General features: G+C 42.6%; 1 protein-coding gene across 1 annotated transcript in view; it reads left to right on the top strand.

Moving 5' to 3' along the window:
- uvrag (UV radiation resistance associated gene) overlaps positions 1 to 17,338 on the top strand; it is an 88,912-nt gene extending 71,574 nt beyond the window's left edge. Inside the window, exons 14-15 of the mRNA XM_029448434.1 lie at positions 4,644 to 4,735; positions 14,790 to 17,338. Of these exons, the coding sequence (XP_029304294.1) occupies positions 4,644 to 4,735; positions 14,790 to 15,615 (918 nt within the window). The 3' untranslated portion in view covers positions 15,616 to 17,338. The remainder of the gene's footprint in view (positions 1 to 4,643; positions 4,736 to 14,789) is intronic.
- Positions 17,339 to 20,708: the final 3,370 nt, after the last annotated feature.

Raw genomic sequence — 20,708 nt, 5'->3', positions numbered from 1 at the left:
CTCAGATGTGATGGTCAGTTGCTCTCATCCTCTAAACATTCACACAGACTTGCAGTCCTACCAACTGAGTACCCACTACACATGCTGGGGAGGCTCCACAGCCCCGGGTGGGTTAGAATAGCTAAACAGGGAAGGGAGTGTCCAGACACAAAGGTGTGAGCAGCGACGGGGAGACCTGGCCGGATCTGTTTCACTATGTCATCATGTGAAAGAGCCCCCCCCCACCGACTCCTCTCGTCTTTCAGCCGTCGTCAATGGGCCCTGGGAATTTCTCACCACGATCTGGTTAGCCCTGTTACAAAGAACCCCGTGGCCAGCAGCTTGAAAGCACTCTGACATACACATAAGCACAAGCACGCTAAGGACTCCACCAGCATTCATCACAATGATGTATGTAAGGGAAACCAGAAATGACAAGCCGTCTCAGGTGGACTGATTCTGGGCAATTTGTATGATCTGGTCTGGAGCTGTTGACATAGGAACACTCAGAGGTTGCTTCTCATTGCTGTGTTTGCATTAAAAATTCTCTGAGATGCTCGCTTACTGTGTTGACACACATTTTCACTCCTGTTGTGCACGACAGAAATCAATTTATTGTGATTTTTTTAACCTCATATCATTTTCAACACTTTCCCATAAAAAACAGTTAGTGTTTACAGACCAGAATCTAAACCTTCCCCGCTAAGCTGTTTGTTTCCAGCCTACAGTCAAAACCTTCATGGCAGCGCAGATAATTGGAAATGACACCCAGCTTCATGTCATTAAGCTGCCTCACACATTTCTTCCCCTTTTACAACATTCTGTGTCTCTTTTCTGCTAGATGACATAGCCGGTCACCAATGTTTTTTCTGCTTTTCTCAAGAGAGCAGAGAAGAAGGGAGGGGGTTGATGTTTGCATATTTTCGACAGGCTGCGTCCAGGATATATGCCTTCCTAGAACAAGGCCATGAGCAACACACATATATACACATACAGTGCACTCTGAGGAGAAACCTAATGCAGCTTCCACAGGGAGGGCCAGACCAGTTTATGAATATTGATAGAGTCTGGCTGGCTGAGCTCTGGTCAGCTGTAGTGCTGCTGTATTCAGTCTTCAAAACTGTCTGAATGTGTTTAACACAGTCACCCACTGCTGCCAAACAGACACGTAGCGTCAGGTGTTTGTCGGTGCCCACTGGCAGAGATTTGGCAAAAAGCCTGTGTGAGCAGGCATGCAGGTAGAATTCTCCTTTGTTGGCTTTTAGGAAGCTTACATTATGAAGAATCGTGGACCAGCCATAACATCCTCCTATTTATTGAATCCCCCACAGCAAGCTCCATAGTACTGAAGTGTACTCGAAACAAGCCAGTGATATCACTCTCCTGTCTTCAGCCATTTCCACTTTCTGGAATTAATATATATATATAGTATATATATTATATTATATATATATATATTAATAGTATATATATATATTATATCTATCCTATATATATATATATATATCAATATAATATATATATATATATATATATTAGTCTAATCATATACTATATCATAAAATTACTATATCTTATATCTCTTTCTTTCTCTTCATTACTATCTCTTCTCTCTTTCTTCTCTCTCTTCTCTTATTTCATCTCTTAGATCTCTCTCTCTCTCTTCTCTCTCTCTCTCTCTCTCTCTCCTCTCTCCTCTCTCTCTTCTCTACTCTCCTCTTCTCCCTCTCTCTCTCTCTCTCTCTCTCTTCTCTTCCTCCCTCTCTCCCTCGCTCTCCTACTCTCTCTCATCTCTCTCTCTCCTATCTTTCTCTCTTCTCTCTTTCCTCTCTCTCTCTCTCTTCTCTTCTCTCCTTCCTCTCTTCTCTCCTCCGTCTCTCCTCTCTCGCTCTCTTCTCTCTTCTCTCATATCTCCTCTTCTCTCTCTTCCCTCTCTTCTCTCATCTCTCTCTCTCTCCTCTCCTCTCTCTACTCTCTCGCTCTCTCCTCTACTTCTTCTTCTCCTCCTCTTCTCTCTCTCTCTCTATCTTCTCTCTCTCGTCCTCTCTCTCTCTCTCTCTTCTCTTCTTCTCCTCCTCCTTCCCTTCTATATCTCTCTTCTCTTATCTCTTATGTCCCTCTCTTATGTCTTATCTCTCTCTCTCTCTTCTCTCTCTCTCCTCTCTCTCTCTCTCTCTCTCTCTCTCTCTCTCCTCTCACTCTCTCTCTCGCTCCTCTCTCTCTCTCTCTCCTCTTCTCTCCTCTCTCTCCTCTCTCGCTCTCTCTACTCTCCTCGCTTCCTTTCTCTCTCTCTCGCTCTCTCTTCTCTCTCTCTCCTCCTCTCTCCTCTCTCTCCTCTCTCTCCTCTCTCTCTCTCCTCTCTCTCTCCTCCTCCTCTTCTCTTCTCTCTCCTCTCCCTTCCCTCTCTCTCGCTCTCTTCTCTACTGCTCTCTTCTCTCTCCATCCTCTCTTCTCTCGCTCTCTCTCTCTCTTCTCTCTCTCTCTCTCACTCTCTCTCTCTCTCTGTCTCTCTCTCTCTCTTCTCTCTCACTCTCTCTCTCTCTCGCTCTCTCTCTCATCTTCCGTCCTATCCCTCTCTCTCTCCGTCTCTCTCTCTCTCCTCTCTCACTCTCTCTCCTACTCTCCTCCTCTCCTCTCTCTCTCCTATCTCTCTCTCCTTTCGTGCCCCTTGTGCATCATTTCCTCGTCTTTCCCCCCTCGGCGCACCGCTGCACAGCCTGACTTTCTCATCCCCCTCCCAGCCCTCCATCTACACCGGCAACTCCTCTCCCCCCATCGCTCCCCCGCCATCCCATAGGGCTCCTGTCAGCACCGCCGTGTGGTGTCATTCCACCCCACGTTCAGAGCGCAACCAAGGAATCAATGTAAAAAGCAGGTGTGAAAGCCGGCGTCTGACGGAAGTCAAAGAAAGCAGACAGTCAGCCACAACGCGGTTCAGCGTGTCGGACGCATAAAGTTATGTCCTGTTGCTCATATCTGATGTCAGTACGTCGTAGAACCGTACCTTGGAGAGTCCATGAGGTGGGGACGTCTGGTAGTGAGCAGCTGGCCACAGTAACAGCAACCCCCTGCCCAATGTTGCTATGCTCTTTCTGTTTCTAAACTGGTGGTGTTATTGATCTTGGCCTACTGCTTCAAACCCAATTCCGTTCAGCTGGCCCAGTGGACAGCGCAGCGTCGTCATTTGGTCAGACCCTGACGTTTACTCTGAGCCATGAATGGATCTCTATGTTGTTCTCAAAGGTTTTTGACCATTCCATCACCATCTGGGTTTTGAGGCGACACCTCTTGTCAGTCGTCCTCTGATACTGTCATCACATGTCAACACACACATGTGCAAACATACTGGAACATTGATAGAGACATGTGAACACGTTGGTACATGTATCAGATCGTTACCGTTGTACAGACAGTGGTACCACTATTCTGGCCACTGTTCAGACCATATATGCCTTTGGCAGTTTTTATTGGTAGAAATTTTGACAAATCCTCACTTTGGCCTCCTCCTATTCCACTCCTATTGCCATTAGTCAAGCTTTACAAGATTCACTATATACTACAGCAGGGTTCTCTAAATAAATATTACAGCAATTTCCACAAGAATACAGGTATTGATGTGTTTTGGGGGCTGCTGATGCCCTGGAAACCATTTGCCTCATCCTAAACTAAATAACAAGGAAATGTGACCTTTGCCCTCTTAAGGCTCAAAGAGTTATTTCTCTGTAATTTCTTTATCATAATGTCAAACATCCATTATGAAGAAGCAGTTATCTTGTGTGAGTGATGTGTCAGAGTCATGTGCGCTGCACCTTTTCACCAGAGTGTGTGTGTGTGTGTGTATGTGTGTGTGTGTGTGTGTGTGTGTGTGTAAAAAGCAGAGTAGTTGCCGTGGCACCCAAGTGGAAACAAACCAGATGTCAGCTGGTGCAGGCAGTGTGTGTGTGTGTGTGTGTGTGACACAGAGGGGCCTCAAAGATATACGCTGGACGTGCGGCATGATGCTCCTCTGCTGTTCAGTAATAGAGGTTAAATAAACTCTCCGGGACAAGAGTTGGCTTGCTGTGACATCGCTCAACTGTTAGAGAAGATATTTCTGGCAACAAAACTGGAGTTTCAAGGTGGCCTTATTGAATTCTTTTCACTAGATTTGGTTCTATCATCATGAAGTAAAGCACTGTGGTACAAGGGAGGGAACATTCAAGGCCAAATTTAGAATTGTGTCTACTGAAGAGAGAGGGAGAGATCATGGGAGAGTGTAATGGGGTTTCTAATGTGCTCTCCTTGCCCCATTTCGTCCAGATGTTTTAACGGCGAGTTTGGTTTTTGTTGCCACCCGCATCTCATCCCCTGTCTTTCCACACACCTTACATATTAGCGGACATGCCTGTTATCAGGGAAGGATGCCCATTGTGTGTCCAGATGAGTTATGGTCTGATGGGGAGAGTAGAAATGTGTCATGGTGAAAGAATGTATACTTCAGACCTATCCTGTTGGGGGTATTTCTTTCTTCTCTTTACGACATCCAAACATGGAGAATGTGCATACGTGTCTACTTGATTCGCAGTAATGTTAGCCCGCCACACACTATGTGTAGGGTTTTAGGATGTACGATGTGGTAGGTTGTTTGAGGTTAATGATACAGTATGTGTTCCCTTTTCTTGCAGCTGAGATATCAACATGGCTTGACCACCCCAGATCTGCAGCAGACACTACCCAACCTGAAGAACTTCTTGGAGCACGGTCTGCTGGTCCGATGGTAAGAATCAGAAATACAACTCAACTTTAGCCAGAAAGATGGTGTATAAAAGGGACCAAGACCAATCACTCTTTGAAATAATCCCAAAAGGTTAATTCTTTCACTAAAAGACCTCTTTTATTATATCATTTATTTTGATCCACATTACCTTCATCAAAACATCATTTTGGCCATTTACTGTATTGGTCCGATGAGAAAGATTATCCATCCTTTGCCAACACATTTTGAAGATTTGAAGCAGTTTCATGCAAGTCGTGTATGAAATTTAGTCCAAAGAGTCCACATCTTGAAGCCTTTTCTGTCGTAAACTGAAACATGAAATACTTCCATTAAAGCTTACAATAAAACCCACATTTATCTACCTTGCCTATCTCCTATCAGGCTCTTGGAAGCAGTTGGAATGATTTTCTCTGGTTATTATCATCAGTCCGCATGACGTTCAGTATCAGGAGTAACTCTTGGTAGCTTGACGGATGATTCTGTCCCCAGTCTGTTCCTGCAGTAGAGGTGTTGGGAGACACACTCCATTCAATTTCACACGAGCCACTCGACACTCCTGAATCTTTAACTTTAATTAACAAACAACCCATAATACAACACTCAATCTAGGTATATGTATATATGTGTGTGTGTGTATATATATGTGTGTATATATATGTGTGTGTATATATATATATATGTGTGTGTGTGTATATATATATATATATATATATATATATATATAGATATATAATATATTATATATATATATATATATAATATTAGTGCACCCTTGGTGAAATCTCTTGGTGAATACATATACTTCGCTCTCTCTCTACTATGTATATATAGTGTATATATATCTCTAGATATCTCTTATATATTGTCATTCTCTGTATATACTATGTCTCTCTATGTATATCTCTCTATATATATTCTATCTATAATATAGATATAGATAATATGTGTCATATATCTAGTATATGTGTATCTTACTATGTGTCGATGGTTTATATGTATCTGTTCTCTATTATTTCTCTGTGTATATAATCTGTATATGTGGTGGTATATATATCTGGTCTCTGTGTCTATATCTCTGTCTGTATCTGTGTCTCTATCCTCTTGTCTGTCTCTCTCTGTCTGTCTCTGTCTGTCTCTCTCTCTCTGTTCTCTCTCGCTCTCTCTCTCTCTCTCTGTGTATGTCTGTCTGTCTCTATCGTCTCTCTCTCTCTCTCTCTCTCTCTCCTCTCTGTCTTCTTCTCTCTCTGTCTCTCTCTCCTCTCTCTGTCGGTCTGTCTGTCTCTCTCTCCTCTCTCTCTCTTCTCTTATGTCTGTCCTTTCGTCTGTCTTTCTCTTTCTGTCTGCTCTGTCTGTCTCTCTCTCTCTCTGTCTGTCTCATGTCTATCTTTCTGTCCTCTCTCTCTCTCTTCTCTCTCTCTGGCTGTCTCTGTCTTTCGCTCCTCTGTCTGTCTCTCTCTTCTGTCTCTCTCTGTCTGTCCTCTCTCTCTGTCTCTCTACTCTCTTTCTGTCTCTCTCTGTCTGTCTCTCTATGTCTGTCTCTCTCTCTCTGTCGCTCTCTCTCTCTCTCTCGCGGTCTCTGTCGGTGTCTCTCTCTCTCTGTCTCTCTGTCTGTCTCTCTCTGTATGTCTCTCTCTGTCTGTCTCTATGGTCTGTCTCTCTCTCGGTATCTCCTGTCTGTAGATCTTTCTGTACTCTCTTCATGTCTCTCCTGTCTGTCTCTCTCCTGTCTCTCTCCTGTCTGTCTCTCTCTCTGTCTCTCTCCTGTCTGTCTCTGTCTCTGTCTCTCTCCTGTCTCGTCTCTCTCACTCTGTCTCTCGCTGTCCTGTCTCTCCTGTCCTGTCTCTCTCTGTCCTGTCCTCTCCTGTCGTCGCTCTCTGTCTGTCTCCCCTTCTTTCCGCTCTGTGTCTGTCTCTTCTCTGTCCTCTCTCTTTTTCTCGTCTGTCTCCTCTATCTTGTCTCCCTCTCGTCTTTTTCCTCTCTGTCCTTCTGTCTGTGCTCGCTGTAGCTCTCTGTCTCTCTCTTCTCTCTATGTCTCTCTCTCTGTCTCTATCTGTTGTGTCTCTTCTGTCTGTGTCGTCTCTCCTGTCCCTCTGTCTCTCTCTCTGTCTCTCTCTGTCTGTCTCTCTCTCTCCCTCTGTCTCTCTCTGTCTGTGTCTCTCTCTCTCTCTGTCTTCTGTGTCTCGCTCTCTCTGTTCTCTCCTCTCTTCTCTCTCTCTGTCTCTCTCTCTGTCTCTCTCTGTCTGTCTCTCTTCTCTCTGTCTCTCTTCTCTCTTCTCTCTCTCTCTCTGTCTCCTCTCTCTCTGTCTCCTCTCTCTGTCTCTGTCCTCTCTCTCTGTCTCTCTGTGTGTCTCTCTCTCTATCTCATCTCTCTCTCTTCTATATCATGTACTCTTCTCCTCTCTGTATATACTCTATGTGTCTCTCTCGTCTCATGTCTATCTCTCTGTCTCTTCTCTCTGTTACTATCTCTCTCTCTATGTCCTTGTCTCTTCTCTCTTATGTATCTCTCTCATCTGTCTCTCTCTCTTCTCTCTCTCTCTCTAGTCTCTCTCATCTCATGTCTCTCTCGCTCTATTGTCTCTACTATCTGTCTGTCTCTGTATCAGTTCTGTATATCTATCTGTCATCTCTTCTCTTCTCTGTCCTGTCTCCTCTCTCTCTCTGTCTGTCCTTTTGTCTCTGTATAGAGATAGGGTTAGAGATAGGGGGGGTGTAGAGTAAAAAGAACGAGGGATGTCAGGGTTTTGCAAAGAAGAACTGGGGCTGACAGAGCAGGGGTGGTCCTGACACAGCACATTATTGCCTCAAATCATATGGATGCATTAGGTAAACGCAATCAATTAGCACCTCTGCACATCATCAGTCCCCTCCTTTAAACATTTTTTAAAAAGCAATGTTGATGAGATTTGCAGCATCCACTTTATCCCAGTGAAGTGGAATGCTAGATTTCTGCCCCTTTCCTTCTACAGGCTTATGGCCTGTAAGTAACCTTTCACTAAAACTTGAGAGTTGGACTTCAGCTCTACTGCCCTGCAAAAGAGAAAGCTGTCTTTGATCTCCACTCCTCTCCCAGGGTCAGCAAAGGGGAAAATGTGTATTACACACATTAATTGAATAATCTTTTGTTTTGAAAGGAAAGATGCCATCAAAAGCCTGAGCGCTCAAATCCACGCCCCCCTCCTTAATGGGAAGTGGAAGGGCCCAAAGATAGATGAGATGAAAGCATGAGCCCTCTAAGCCTTAAGCTATGTGTGTATATGTGTGTACATTTTTAAAGAAAAGGAGGTGGAAGTGTAACAGTTCTACAGTGGCTTGCCACAGCCACAATCCTTGTACAACAATGGGATCACCGGGACAGGAACACAAGCTGCCTTGTACTGACTCAGAAGTCATCAGATAACTGCTTTTCTCATCACCTCGAGCAGCTCTGAATTTCAATTTTGTTTACATATATGTGTTGGCATATAGAGCTCTGCTACTTAGAGGATATATTTAGCATTACCTTAAAGGAATATTTAAACATTTAGGGAAAATGTGCTCTTGGCAAAAGTGCTTTTTTGTCAAGAGTTAGATCAGAAGATTGATAACACCGTAATTTCTGTTTGGTAAATATGAAGCAGCCGATTATCTTATGTTACCAGAAAGACTAGAAAATACTGTGTCCGAAGGTAACATCTGCCAAACGGCGCCTCAAAACCTCACTAATGAATATATGTTTACATTTAGGTTCTTGTACGTATTCAACAAAAGGAGACGTAACGTGTCAATGAGTGAGATTTTGCTTTGGATCCCTCTTGGCATCATACCAGTCATGTCTATACATAAATATCTTATTTCTTTCTTTTCTTTTTGAAATGTTGCAATTAAGCTACTTTTCTTGCAACTCCTCAATACAGCACAGCACAATTGTATTTGTGTATTCATTAACTTATTCACAGTCACAATATGCCCCCACAGTATATTTAATATATGTATATAACATTTAGGCAGATGTAAAGTGGTTCAACTTGCCCTCCTCATCAGATAACATGCATGTTGCACCTTCAGCCTAACTTAAAGCCTCCAGTGAGGTCGAGGAAGTGTAAGTTTCACAATGCCCTGTAATAAAGAGGATATGCATTGAGGTTTCTTTCCATATCAGTTCCAGTCTTCTCTTCGCCCTTGTGAAAGACTACATTTAGATACAATTTCCAGTGCTGGGACCCAGCTCATGAAATATGGATGTATAAAAAAGCTGCATGGCAGCTGCAGATAATTATCTTATAGACTGAGAGAGAGAGACTAATCTGCTTCCTCTATCCCTCCTTGCCACCTCTTTCTTCCTTCCACGCATCCAAACAAGGATGATGTGATGAAGGATATGACCAAAGGCACTGTTTCCAGAACACATTTGGAAACGGTTCCTCCCTTCATATAGAAGTAATTCGGCATGCATCTAGTCTGCAGGGAGAGCCTTTCCCAAAGCGCCAAGACCCACCCTATGGAAGCGTAATGGGTTCATCTTGGACATTTTATACAGACCGGATGGAAAAGCTGAGTGCATGTAGAATAATGAGTCTTTACTACAAAGTTTATAATTGTTGTACAGTGGGTTATATGATGCTCTTCTGGTGAACTGATGATCATATCTTTATACATTTCCAAACAGTACTGTCTCAGAGACACATCATAACATGTCATAATATATACAGTCCAGCTCTCGTGAAAAATGGGCAGTATAGGTTTTTAAAAATCTTGCTGAAGGATAAGAAACAGCGGAAAAATTGTGAATCTATTACCCAGAGGCAGACAGAGACGGTACCAAAAAACCAATTCTTTGTAAACTGTACAGTCTGCTGAGATCAAAGCAAACACATTCAACATGCTGCCATTTGCCGCTCCACATCCGCTGAGGGCCTGGCAGAGGTTCACAGGTCCCTAATCCTGCTCCGGTGCCTGGAAGCAGGGCCACATACACGGGGGGAGTCAAGGTGTGGCAGAGCTCCAGGCCAGGCAGATTCAACATTGCAGCTGGAGGATGTGAACTTCCCTGAAGACCCCATAGTGAGAGAAAAGTTAGCAAAAGCACGGTAGTCCCCCTGTGTTACATGATGTACACAAAGGGATGCAATATTTAGACAGCTGCAGTCTTGTCAATGACAGATAAAAGGATACAATCTAACATTTATACACCTAAAATAAGCATTTGCAAGGTACATTAAGCCTGACAGGTGCCCTATGGATTTACTATATTTATTATAGCGGTTGACCATTTGGAAGGGTAAATCAAGGATATTTTCTTTTTCCCTGCTCATGTGATATTCTGTAAAGGTACATTGCTTCTCCAAACACCACTTCCTCCTAACCCGTTGGGAATAATAATAATGCCATTTCCATTCCATCTTCTCCCTCTTTAAACCATTTTTCTAACCAACTACATATTTACTTTACATTTCTTAAAGGAAGTTACTACATGATAGCTTTTACATATTTTAACTTACACTAGAGGTCTACTGTACATTTTTACTGCTAATCACTCGCTCTTTAAACAAATTTGGGTCAACTAAGTTTGTTCAACAAAATAATGTTAACTCAATGGTTAGCGCAGTTTAGCGTGAAGACTGGTAGCTAAACAGGGAGTTACTGTGCTCGTAAAAGTTGATATTTGATCTTTTTTGTATATTAAACAAACAAGATGATGATGAGTGAGCTTTCGAGGCGTGGCTGGGGACAATCTGTTACCTCTGGACAGAGCCAGGCTAGATGTTTCTCTTTGTTTCTAGTCTTCCTGTCTTTTCAGACTAAGCTAAGTGTGCTATACTGTAGCCTTATATTAAGTGTACACATGAATTTACTGGTTTATTTAACAGGGACAATGCAAATTAACAAACATTGCTGTAAAAATGCCAACATTAGGCAAAAGGCCATTTTTGGTCTGTAGCCCCTGGACAGATTTGGAGAACGCCTTTCTTATTGTTATAAACTACTCATTTACATTTGCATTACTTTTCATTTCAGTGTTGTAAAAAACAACAGTATTAACTTGGATGTAATATATCAGCTATTGCATCATTGAGCAGTGTGGAGTGTTGATATTGTCAGCTTGTTGATCGTGGTGCACATGCTGCGCTGTGATGATTCCCTGTCTTCAAAGGTCAGGCAGTCAATAAGTCCTGCCCCGTTAAAGCAAAAAGTAAACTTAACTTCCACCGCAATGCATATCAAATTCTTAGTAATGTTTGCTCTTTTAGTTTCACAGGAATTTCCTTAAACCACATCAAACGGCCAAATCTTATCTGCCGTTGTTGTTCTTGGCCCAAAATGGTGGATCCTTGGCAGGATTTGGATTAAACAGGGGCATGTTGTGAAGCCTGTCTGGGGATTGGACAGTGGAAAGGTCTGGTTTACTAAATTCCTGAGTTGGCCTGAAATATGCCAGGTTTTACATCAGCAGTGGAAAGGAAGAGAACGGACAAAAGGAGTTTTTTCTTGCTTGGCATGTCAAGTTTTCTGCTTGATAACGGCAGAGGCCTCTTAGCAGCATTTACAGTGTGCAGTGAAGTTGTTGTCAGGGTGATGCAGTAGATTGGGGTCCAGTTACACTTTTAGGACTTACTGTCAGTGGTAGCTACCAATGGAGAGAACGTATCACCATACAGCTGTGTATCCCACATTTGGGATGAGCAACAGGCCTTTTCCCCATCAGTATGATATATCGAGCTGCTGTCATATTCACTTTGCTTGTCATGAAGCCTTAGACGAAGTCCAAGCTGCACAGAAAGTTTGAAATCTGAGCCCTTTACTGTAAAGTCCCAAATGTATTAACAGTATACATATGGGGGACACTTTCCTCATATGATATACTGTATATAATACCTTATTTTAACTTTCTTCATTATTGTTGTTGGTTATTGTAGAATAATACAAAGTTTAAAACATTAAAGTAAATATACTTATCAGATGAGAAATGCTAAAGACCTGCACAATAACAACTTCTAGTGGGCTGTAGCATCTAACCAACCGACATCAATTACTGTACGTGTCATGACTCAGGGATGCTTGGCAACAAATCAGAAGTGAATATTGTCTCAACGGACCTCTGACACAGTTATTTTTTACTTTGGCACAGTGGTACTCAAGCTAAATGCTAACATTGCTAAAATGTATGTACAGATGGGGGCTGGCAGAAATGTCATTCGTTTTGCAAGTCATCTAAAGTGTAAACCCTTTTAGTGCCGACGTCATGCTTACGTCACGGTGTTCGCTGGAAGCTAAACAAAGGAAAGACTGGAGGCTAGCACAAATCACTTCAGAGTACTAGGCTAAAGTAAAAATGTTCCTTCAGCCATTGTTAAAGAACAAGCCAACAAAACTTGCTAGCCAGCATTGGTAATTCCAAATGTTAACATCAAGGTGGCACTCAAGGAAAAGGCAGGGGTTCACCAAAGCCTTTAGGATCCATCCTCTTGGAACCATAACCATCAGTACAAAATATGTTGCCAATCAATCTCGTAGATGTTGAGATTTAACTGGATAAGTGAAAACTTTGACCTGCTGGTGTCGCTAGAGGAAAGGTCAGGGGACCACTAAAGTATTAGGTTCCATGATGATTCCATGGTGTGGTTATATGTCCCAAATCTAATGGCAATCTATAATAGCAATAGTTGTTGATATCTAGTCTTCAATCAAGTGGTGGACAAACATTACAAAACCAATAGTCAAACATTACCATCCCTGGAATTACATTTCATCTCTTTTCAAAAGGCAGGTTCAGGACTTCTAAGAATGATTTATGCAAGGAGAAGGATACTTCACAATGGGGACAGAGTAAATGTTGAATGTGAATTGGAGAAAACTCACGCAGTGCACCAAGAATGTCAACAAGAGACAGTTAGCTCGTGCAATGTTAGTATTTGGCCTGTATGAGTTCCAGCTTTTCCAAACAACCTTTTGGAAGTGTGTTTTAGAAATGTTCCCAGTAAGCTTAATCAGCACACATGCTCACAGTGGCCATACATGTGTAGCCTAATTGCCCACAATAAAAAACATGTCATTGATATAATAGTTAAAATGTTTCAAGAACATGTTTTATCACTGCCCAGAGGTTTACCCGACACACCCAATCTCCTGTTTCTCATGCACTCCTGAACAATTTTACACAAATGATAGAACAAAAAAGGCCAAACATAGAAACGGAGTGGAACAAAATAACATGGTCCAAATACGAAATTCCTCATTATACAAAAGACTTGGTGTGATGACCATTTGATTTTATGCCAGTGTCAATAATACATTTGCTTGTGGCCTAGATCAGCTAAAATCAGACCAAATGGATTCTAATGGAGAGGCAGCTGGAGGGAGGAATGGAAGAAAATGGCTGATAATAATTAAAATCAAAGCCATCTAATCAGGCTTTGCCATAAGGACATCAGTCGACCAAGCTAAAAGACGTAGTAGTCACTTATTAGCTTCTTATAAATGATGCATGGAAACTTAGTACCAGTTGTCTCCGGTTTCCAAACCCGTATTGTGTTTCAAAGAGTCTGAATCACATTTTCCACTTACTTAAATGATAATTGACTTCTCATGACATCTGCCTTTCTTCCTTTCTACCGAATCAGGTTTAGAATTTGTTGGACTGGCTTCCACAGAGCCCATGGTGGTTTAATTTGGAAAGTCACAGATAAGTGTTTGAGATGGCAAATCATTCATTCATTCGTTTTCATTTGTCTGAAAAGTAGGTGTAAAAGAGCACATTGTTTCCATTTTGCCTGAAAATGCTTGCTGCAGATATAACCATATGCTCGTTAGGGGGGGCAAGTTAAAGCCAGTTGTATTAATTATTAATTATGTGTTTTGATGGACATGCGCTGCCAAGTATAGAACAGTCCATCTCCTGTTCTGCCCACTCAATAGGAACACCATCACAGGATCATGTGCCTTTATTTTATTCACCTTGACATTTATTAACCATCCAACATTTAACATCTGCCTCCAAATATCTTAAATGTTATCCATCCAATATTTACAGGTTGTTACCATGAGCGGTTGCATACTGTACCTTCAGACCGTGGATGGTTCTCATTTACTGTATCACAGGCGCTTTGAAGTTTCTCTTAAAACTAGACAGGCTTCTCCTCTCTCCTCTCTTCTCAGCAGTGTCCTGCCTGTGAACCCTGTCAGGACCACCTCTGCAGGGGGCTGGTATGGGTCAGGGTCAGGCCCCTTTTAACAAGCTGTCATGCGTTTGGTGGTGGAACTGTCCATCAGACAGCGAGCTAGTACACAAATGCATACGTCAAATGCCATTGTCATAAAGAAGACTTGCTTGGGAAGAGCAAAGCGACAGGAGAACATTTACGCAAGGACATCTATTATGACTGCATGTCCAACTGAAAAGCAGAGATTTGTTCTTGGCTCGTTAACCAACACATGTGAATCTCTAAGGAGCACAGGGAGGCCCTGCTTAACCTTTGACCCCACAGTACAGTGCTTCGGCTTCTGACATAGCGGAATGGTCATGTTAAGCAGAGCCCTTAACGTGACGTAAGTCCTGTGATTTTGGCCCTGACTATCGAAAGGGGCGGTAAGGTAAATTTATTTAAGTAAATTTATGGCTCCAGTACTTGGGCCAGGCGTGGTGTCCCCACATCCCAAGTCTGTTATCTGTTATAGAGTAAAATGTCTGACATATTTGGGTGGACGCCTGCTGCGCACATCCAGTCAGCACAAACTTGAGTGTAGTCTCACAGGATGCTCAAATGTTTTCTGAATGTTGTAAGTTGGAGTGATTTACAAAGAACTGCAGCTGTCTTTCTCCTCAACCAGGGGAAAGGAGTTGGGTGCTTTGAGATCAGTGAAGAACCAGGTCCAAATAGAGCCTGGGTGTCTCATTCGGCCCCTCAGGACGTCCCAGTCTTATGTTGGCTATAGAGATTGCTGCTTACTGTAATAAATCAACTACAGTCTACGTTTCTTGAATGTGATACCGTGCATAGAAGTAGTTTGATTGTCATTGCTTTTATTCATGTCCTTACTTATTTATTGTTTTTCTCTTTTTCTTTGTTCTTCACAGTGATAGACACCATGTCTCTAGTTCTATCCCAGTGCCGGCCAAGTCTCAGCTTGGTGTGTCTGCTGCCTCAGAGACGGGCTACCCCAGCCACACCAGCTCCCCAGACCGAGGCCTGAGGAAAAGGGCGAGTTCAGAGGCAGATAAGTACAAGCCAACTCCTCCACCCAGCTACAACACAGCCATGGATGAAGAGCAGACTCCGGTTGGCCTGGCACCGCCCTCACCTTCACCCAAACACCTATCCTCCTCCCTTGATGCCGGCATGGCAGCACTTAACCTGGCCAAGACTACGGAGCCTAACAAGGAGGGAGAGCAGAAGGAAGAGAAGGAGGAGAGCAGGGAGACAGTGGTGGAGGCTGAGAGACGCAGAAGCTTTGACGGAGAGATTGAAGTAGATAAAGAAGAAGACACGGAGGAGCAACCCCACAGTAGCACCGTTGTGCCCAACTCTTCTACAGGGCAGGACACGGGTGATGAATTGGTGCCAACTAGTCAGCACACAGCTGCAATGAATGGCTCTTTGGTGCCAGGGCAGGCGCCTGTTGGTCTGGTCCCAGAGATGCGCTGCTCTGTGGAGCAAGCTGAGGAGATCATGGGCACAGAGGCCACTGGTTTAGGCTTGGGGTTAGGGCTAGGACTTGCAGATGAGGCCCGGATTGAAGACTACCGCTGTATCCCTGTGGACCACGCAGTAGCTGTGGAGTGTGACGAACAGGTGCTGGGAGAGCTGGACGCTGCGGGATTTGAGGAGTTCTCCAGGCGCATCTATGCACTAAATGAGAACATGTCCAGCTTCCGCAGACCGCGCAAGAACTCTGATAAGTGAGGCACAGGACCTAAGGAAAGAGGAAGGCATAAAATAACTTGCACAGGGTGTTTGGACAAATACAAGGCAGGGACATCAGGGCAATGGTGGGGTCCCCACTCCGTTATCGCAGCATCAAAAATCATAGGAGCTATTCTGTAATAACGACCAATTTGCACCTATTGTAAACATTTCCATAGTAATCTTTTAACTGAAATACAGTTAAACTGCAAGTATTGGGACAGTAAGCTTTACTTCTATTTTTGATGCCAGCCTTAATATATCTTTTTTAAATGGATGGGACACTGAATCATTATTCAGACATTTTTGTTCACAAAATAATTTGGCCTCATTGAATTAGTGATATTGTAGTCTGTTGTTCCATAACGGGGCGCCATTAATGTAAAACAACAACATGTGCATCACTCACTTTGTTTTCAAACCCTTTCTGCAGTAACAGCCCTTAACTTCTTGTACAAAACATCATCGTCTCTAAACTGCATTTAAGATTTACTGTGCAGCCTCAGTGCATCAGTCAATAAATGTTTCCATGCAGCATTTCTTTGACATTGTATAAATTATAGAATAATTAACATAAACAACAGACACACACAGAGAATAGTTGCAACTAGAGTCGTTATCAAAGTGAATCATCTTCACTGAGTCTGCTGTCCCAGCACTTACACCTTTGACTGTACAAGCAAATGTTTAGATGCTTCCTGAGCTGTGTGTGTGTGTGTGTGTGTGTGTGTGTGTGTGTGTGTCTGTGTGTGTGTGTGTGTGTGTGTGTCTGTGCGTGTGTGTGTGTCTCACAGCTTCACATTAGCATGCAACCACAGTTACATTTAGGATTCAAGTAATCCCACCGATGACCTTTGAACATGGCAGGGTTTGCAACCGCAAAGTGAGGTGGGAGCTGGAAGCAGTGGCCCCCATCAGATATTCCCTAACTATGAACACGGCATCCCCCACAACAGCTCAGCCCAGCCCTCATTCTCCACACGGAGTCGAGTTTCTCCTTCAGGTCTTTGGATGAGGATCGGGTGGCAGGTTGGAGCTCACAGCACATGGCAGGGATACGGTGCAATTGTTTTTCTGTCCATCTCCATGTCCTCTATTTTCCTCTTTCATTTTTAAATTGTAATGTACCCCATCAATATTAACATCAATGTTAATGTTACGTCCACTGATTCTCACCTTCAGTAGACCAAAAATTAAAATATGTTGGAATGTCTCACTCAGGCGCTACTGTAAGTGTTAATAGCAAATGTCTCTAACCCATTGTCTGTGATTTTGTCGCGTGTCTCCATGTTCTGAATGCTTTCTTGCACTGGTATTCAATTATTGCATTATTTATGTCTCTCAACAATTGTGTGTGCTTTGTTTCAGAGGAAATCCATACTTAGTTTTATGTTTATACATGGGACGTCACTCATTATTTGTCAAATGTTAGACTGATATAAGCAGCTGTCTGGGTCCTGACGCAGACAGCTGCTTTGCATCGCACGCCATGACAAAGATGGACTCTCCACCTGCAGCCCACTTTATGTTTCAGATCCAGTACTGTGGTTGCTGCCTGTTGAGAGGTGTTGTATTTAAAACTCAGAGAGGAACCATGTTAAATAATTTCCATTAAATGCTATACAGTTCAGTAAGTGACCATGTACAGATACTTTTGTATGGAGGGTTTTTTGTTATTAAAGACTTGCAGTCCAATGGCATGGATGTATGTAGCCCCCTTTAAGAGTGTGCCGCCTTCATTTCTATTGATGTGCTCAAGTTTGACTGTGAGGGGGTTACAGCAATGTAGTTGCAATGTGAGAAACATGCTGACATCAGCATGCTCACAATTTACAAACATGCTAATGCTAAGAAGTTATAATGTTTTCCATATTCAACATCTTAGTTTAGTGTGTTAGCATACTAACGGTTAATATTTCGCACTAAACGCAAAGTACAGCTGAGGCTGATGGGAAATATTTATAAGCTTTGCAGGTATTTAGTAATAAACCAAAGTACTGGACAAATTAAAAGTTTGAACTGATGAAAACGTCAGCTATCACCAAAGTTATTACAATTCATTATTATGGGGATATGTGCACCATTGTGCACCAAATGTCATGGCAATCAAACCAAGAGTTGTTGAGGTGTTGCGATGTTTCAGTTAGACTGACAGATATCAATAGAGCTGTGCCACTAGCATGGTTAAAATGCATTACAGAATTATTAAAGAACATCATAATGTCATAAAAGAAGAAGTAATCAGATTCCCCTCCTTTCATATATATGTTTTATATTCTGAGGTCTGCTGTGTAAGACAGCGAGTGACCAATTTGACCATAAAACAAGTCAACAGCAGGCATTTCCACAAAGGTTAGCCAGCCGTTATGGTTCATATAGTTCATTTTCTGTCAATCAACTTCACATTTTATGGACTGAACATATCCGCTTTACTCCACGTACTTATAAAACAATGGATCTTTTTATGGCATACATGTTGCCTCGTAATAGCAGGAGCAGCACAGGTGTAACTAATACCATTAATGATATCTCTGCTCCATGAACAACACATGGCCCTGCACCAAGCACGCCTGAATAGAAAGCAGACGTATGAATGATTGTTTCATCATTAACTCCACCTGTGTAGTGCAAACACCTGTGTGGTGGTTGGACCAAGGGCCTCTAAGTGCATTTCATGTTCTTGTGATGGCGCATAAACAACAGATGTGTGTGAATCTTTGCCGTAGTTGCTATATTTATGGTTTATTACAACAGTAATTCATGGACAGGGGAAGACTCCAGGTGCATCCTCCTTTGAAATGTCTGAAACACATTAATCTGGCAGGTACGGCTCATAATCCTTTACACATTTATATGAGTTAATCTCTCCCATCTGAAGTATTGTGTAGCTCTTTTTATTTTTTTGTCAGATTGAACCTTTTGTGCTTGGTTCTCCTGGTTGTTTATTTAGATTGTAGAGAAAATGATGGACTGCTTAATGTAGTTGGAGATAAAATAGAAAAGTTGTGAAATATTGTTCTGACTTCAGGGAAAGGTTCACGTGCAACATGGTAAATCAAGCCGTGTTTTACTCTTCTGTCTATAATCAATCATTTGCACTGAAGCCATCATCTGAGAGGAGGAACAAGTGTTTGTATTGTGCCCAGTATCATCGTTTCACTCATTTGAGTAAATGATCCTCAAAGGTTTATTTCACATTCATAACATCACATTAGTTTTGCTTTGAACTAGCAGCAGCTTCAGTCTTGGCCGGAACGGGTTAAAGCTCTTTCCCTTTCGTTCGCCCTGTTAAATGTGAGCACCACAGACCTTATATATGCCGGTATGTACACATGTGGTTGTACATGTGACTAACCTTACCATGCCCTAGTACTTGACGTAAGCCCTTTTCTAATGAAATAAGCTCTTCTGCATTCCTCTACCTCATTATGCACTTGTCCAAAAATCCAACCTTTCTGGTGGTATTACCGTGTCAGTGTTGACAGGGCTCCAGGTAATGTGTCAATTTGTTCACATTAAAGAACGGAAAACAGTAACTTAAAGCATTTGGAGTACACAGTGTGCCTGTAAATCACTCAGTTGTTTCAGGCACATTATGGTTGGCTACTATCAATATATTTTAGCCCATTTCTCTTGGCAATAAAGCTTTCTCTTTTAGAATCACCTGTTGGACTTTTCATAGTCGTTCGCATTAGGAATTGCAATAATGCAGACTATTGCTGAAGCTGTCCTTTAGTACTTTCTGTTTCCAGATTCACATGAAGCAGCTTCCTGCTCCCATAAGCTCCTTGTGTCACTGTCTGCTCTCACAGCTAAGCCCCTACAGGTGTCTGAAGGCCTCAACGCTCGGCCTTCTGGGAATCACATTTCATCCAGCCAGAGACAGGACATTTGTACCATCATGGAAGGCAGACCTGCTCTAGCATGTGAGTGCATGTGCCTTTGCACAGGTGCACGGCTTAAAACGTTGATAGTTTGCAGGTTATTATTGTAGTTTAAAGTTTATGAGAACAAGAACTGAGTCATTGAGAGTGAGAGTACGCAGGCCTCATTTCCTTACTCACAAAGCCATCTTCATATTCCTGAGCTGAGTGCTCAGTTTAAAGAGTTCAGCACTGCTGCAATGTATAGTCTGCTGTACTGTTCATCATCACAGGCACCTCACAAAATACACACCAGCCAAACCAGCACCACTGGCTGTCTAAGCCCTAGCCGCTTGGCTTTACACCAGTGTGTGTGTGTGTGTGTGTGTGTGAGAGAGAGAGAGAGAGAGTATTAAATGAACTCTCTGTCTTAACCCTCATAGCAGTGTCCTCATTAATTCTGAATATTGATTTTAATAGTCACAGGACAAACTGTCCAATCCACCTAATCCTGATGAGCGTCATGTGATAGAGTAAAATCCATTTCGGCATGCATCATGAGCAGGATTAACAATGTGCACAGGGAGGAGAATCGCTGCAGTCCATCAGCACCTCATTTATACTGCAGCCATATCGTCTGACACCGTCAGTCCCAGGTCAAAGTCATTCACTGTACCCTTGTCATTCTTAGGTCTCAGTGAAACTCCATACCCTTGTCGTTACCTGGTCTCCATTATGCAGTATAGAGCCCTCGCCATTATTACCATGGGCGTCACTCATGCACTGTAATCCTGTGCTACACACCAGGCATAACAGCATACTGTACATTTACTTTTGGGAATCTGTGAACAAATGGAAGACACAAAGTTAAGAGTATTTGAGGTCTGCATTACAGTACATTTTGTGGATTAATGACCATCATGCTTCTATTAGCAATAACACCAGAGTGGGAAGAGAAGCTTTATATAAGTGCAACATCTTTCTTTCAGTCAGTTTGAACTTGTTTGTTTTAGTAAGTTTTTAAAAGTAAGATGAGATTGACCACGATCACATCTGTGCGTTTAAGTGAGACCATGTAACTTTTGGAAGAAAACATAACATTCCTCATCTTAGAAATGAGAGCGTTAAATCATAACCTTGCTCAATTCAGTACCCTCAGGGGTTTCGAACTATAGCCGTACTTGGTCTGGTATGACAAGTAGCTAATGTTGACTAATGTTAAAACACTTG

Source organism: Cottoperca gobio, chromosome 14 (assembly GCF_900634415.1).
Source record: "Cottoperca gobio chromosome 14, fCotGob3.1, whole genome shotgun sequence".
NCBI classification, from domain to species: domain Eukaryota; kingdom Metazoa; phylum Chordata; class Actinopteri; order Perciformes; family Bovichtidae; genus Cottoperca; species Cottoperca gobio.
This window is presented reverse-complemented; position numbering and strand designations above follow the sequence as displayed.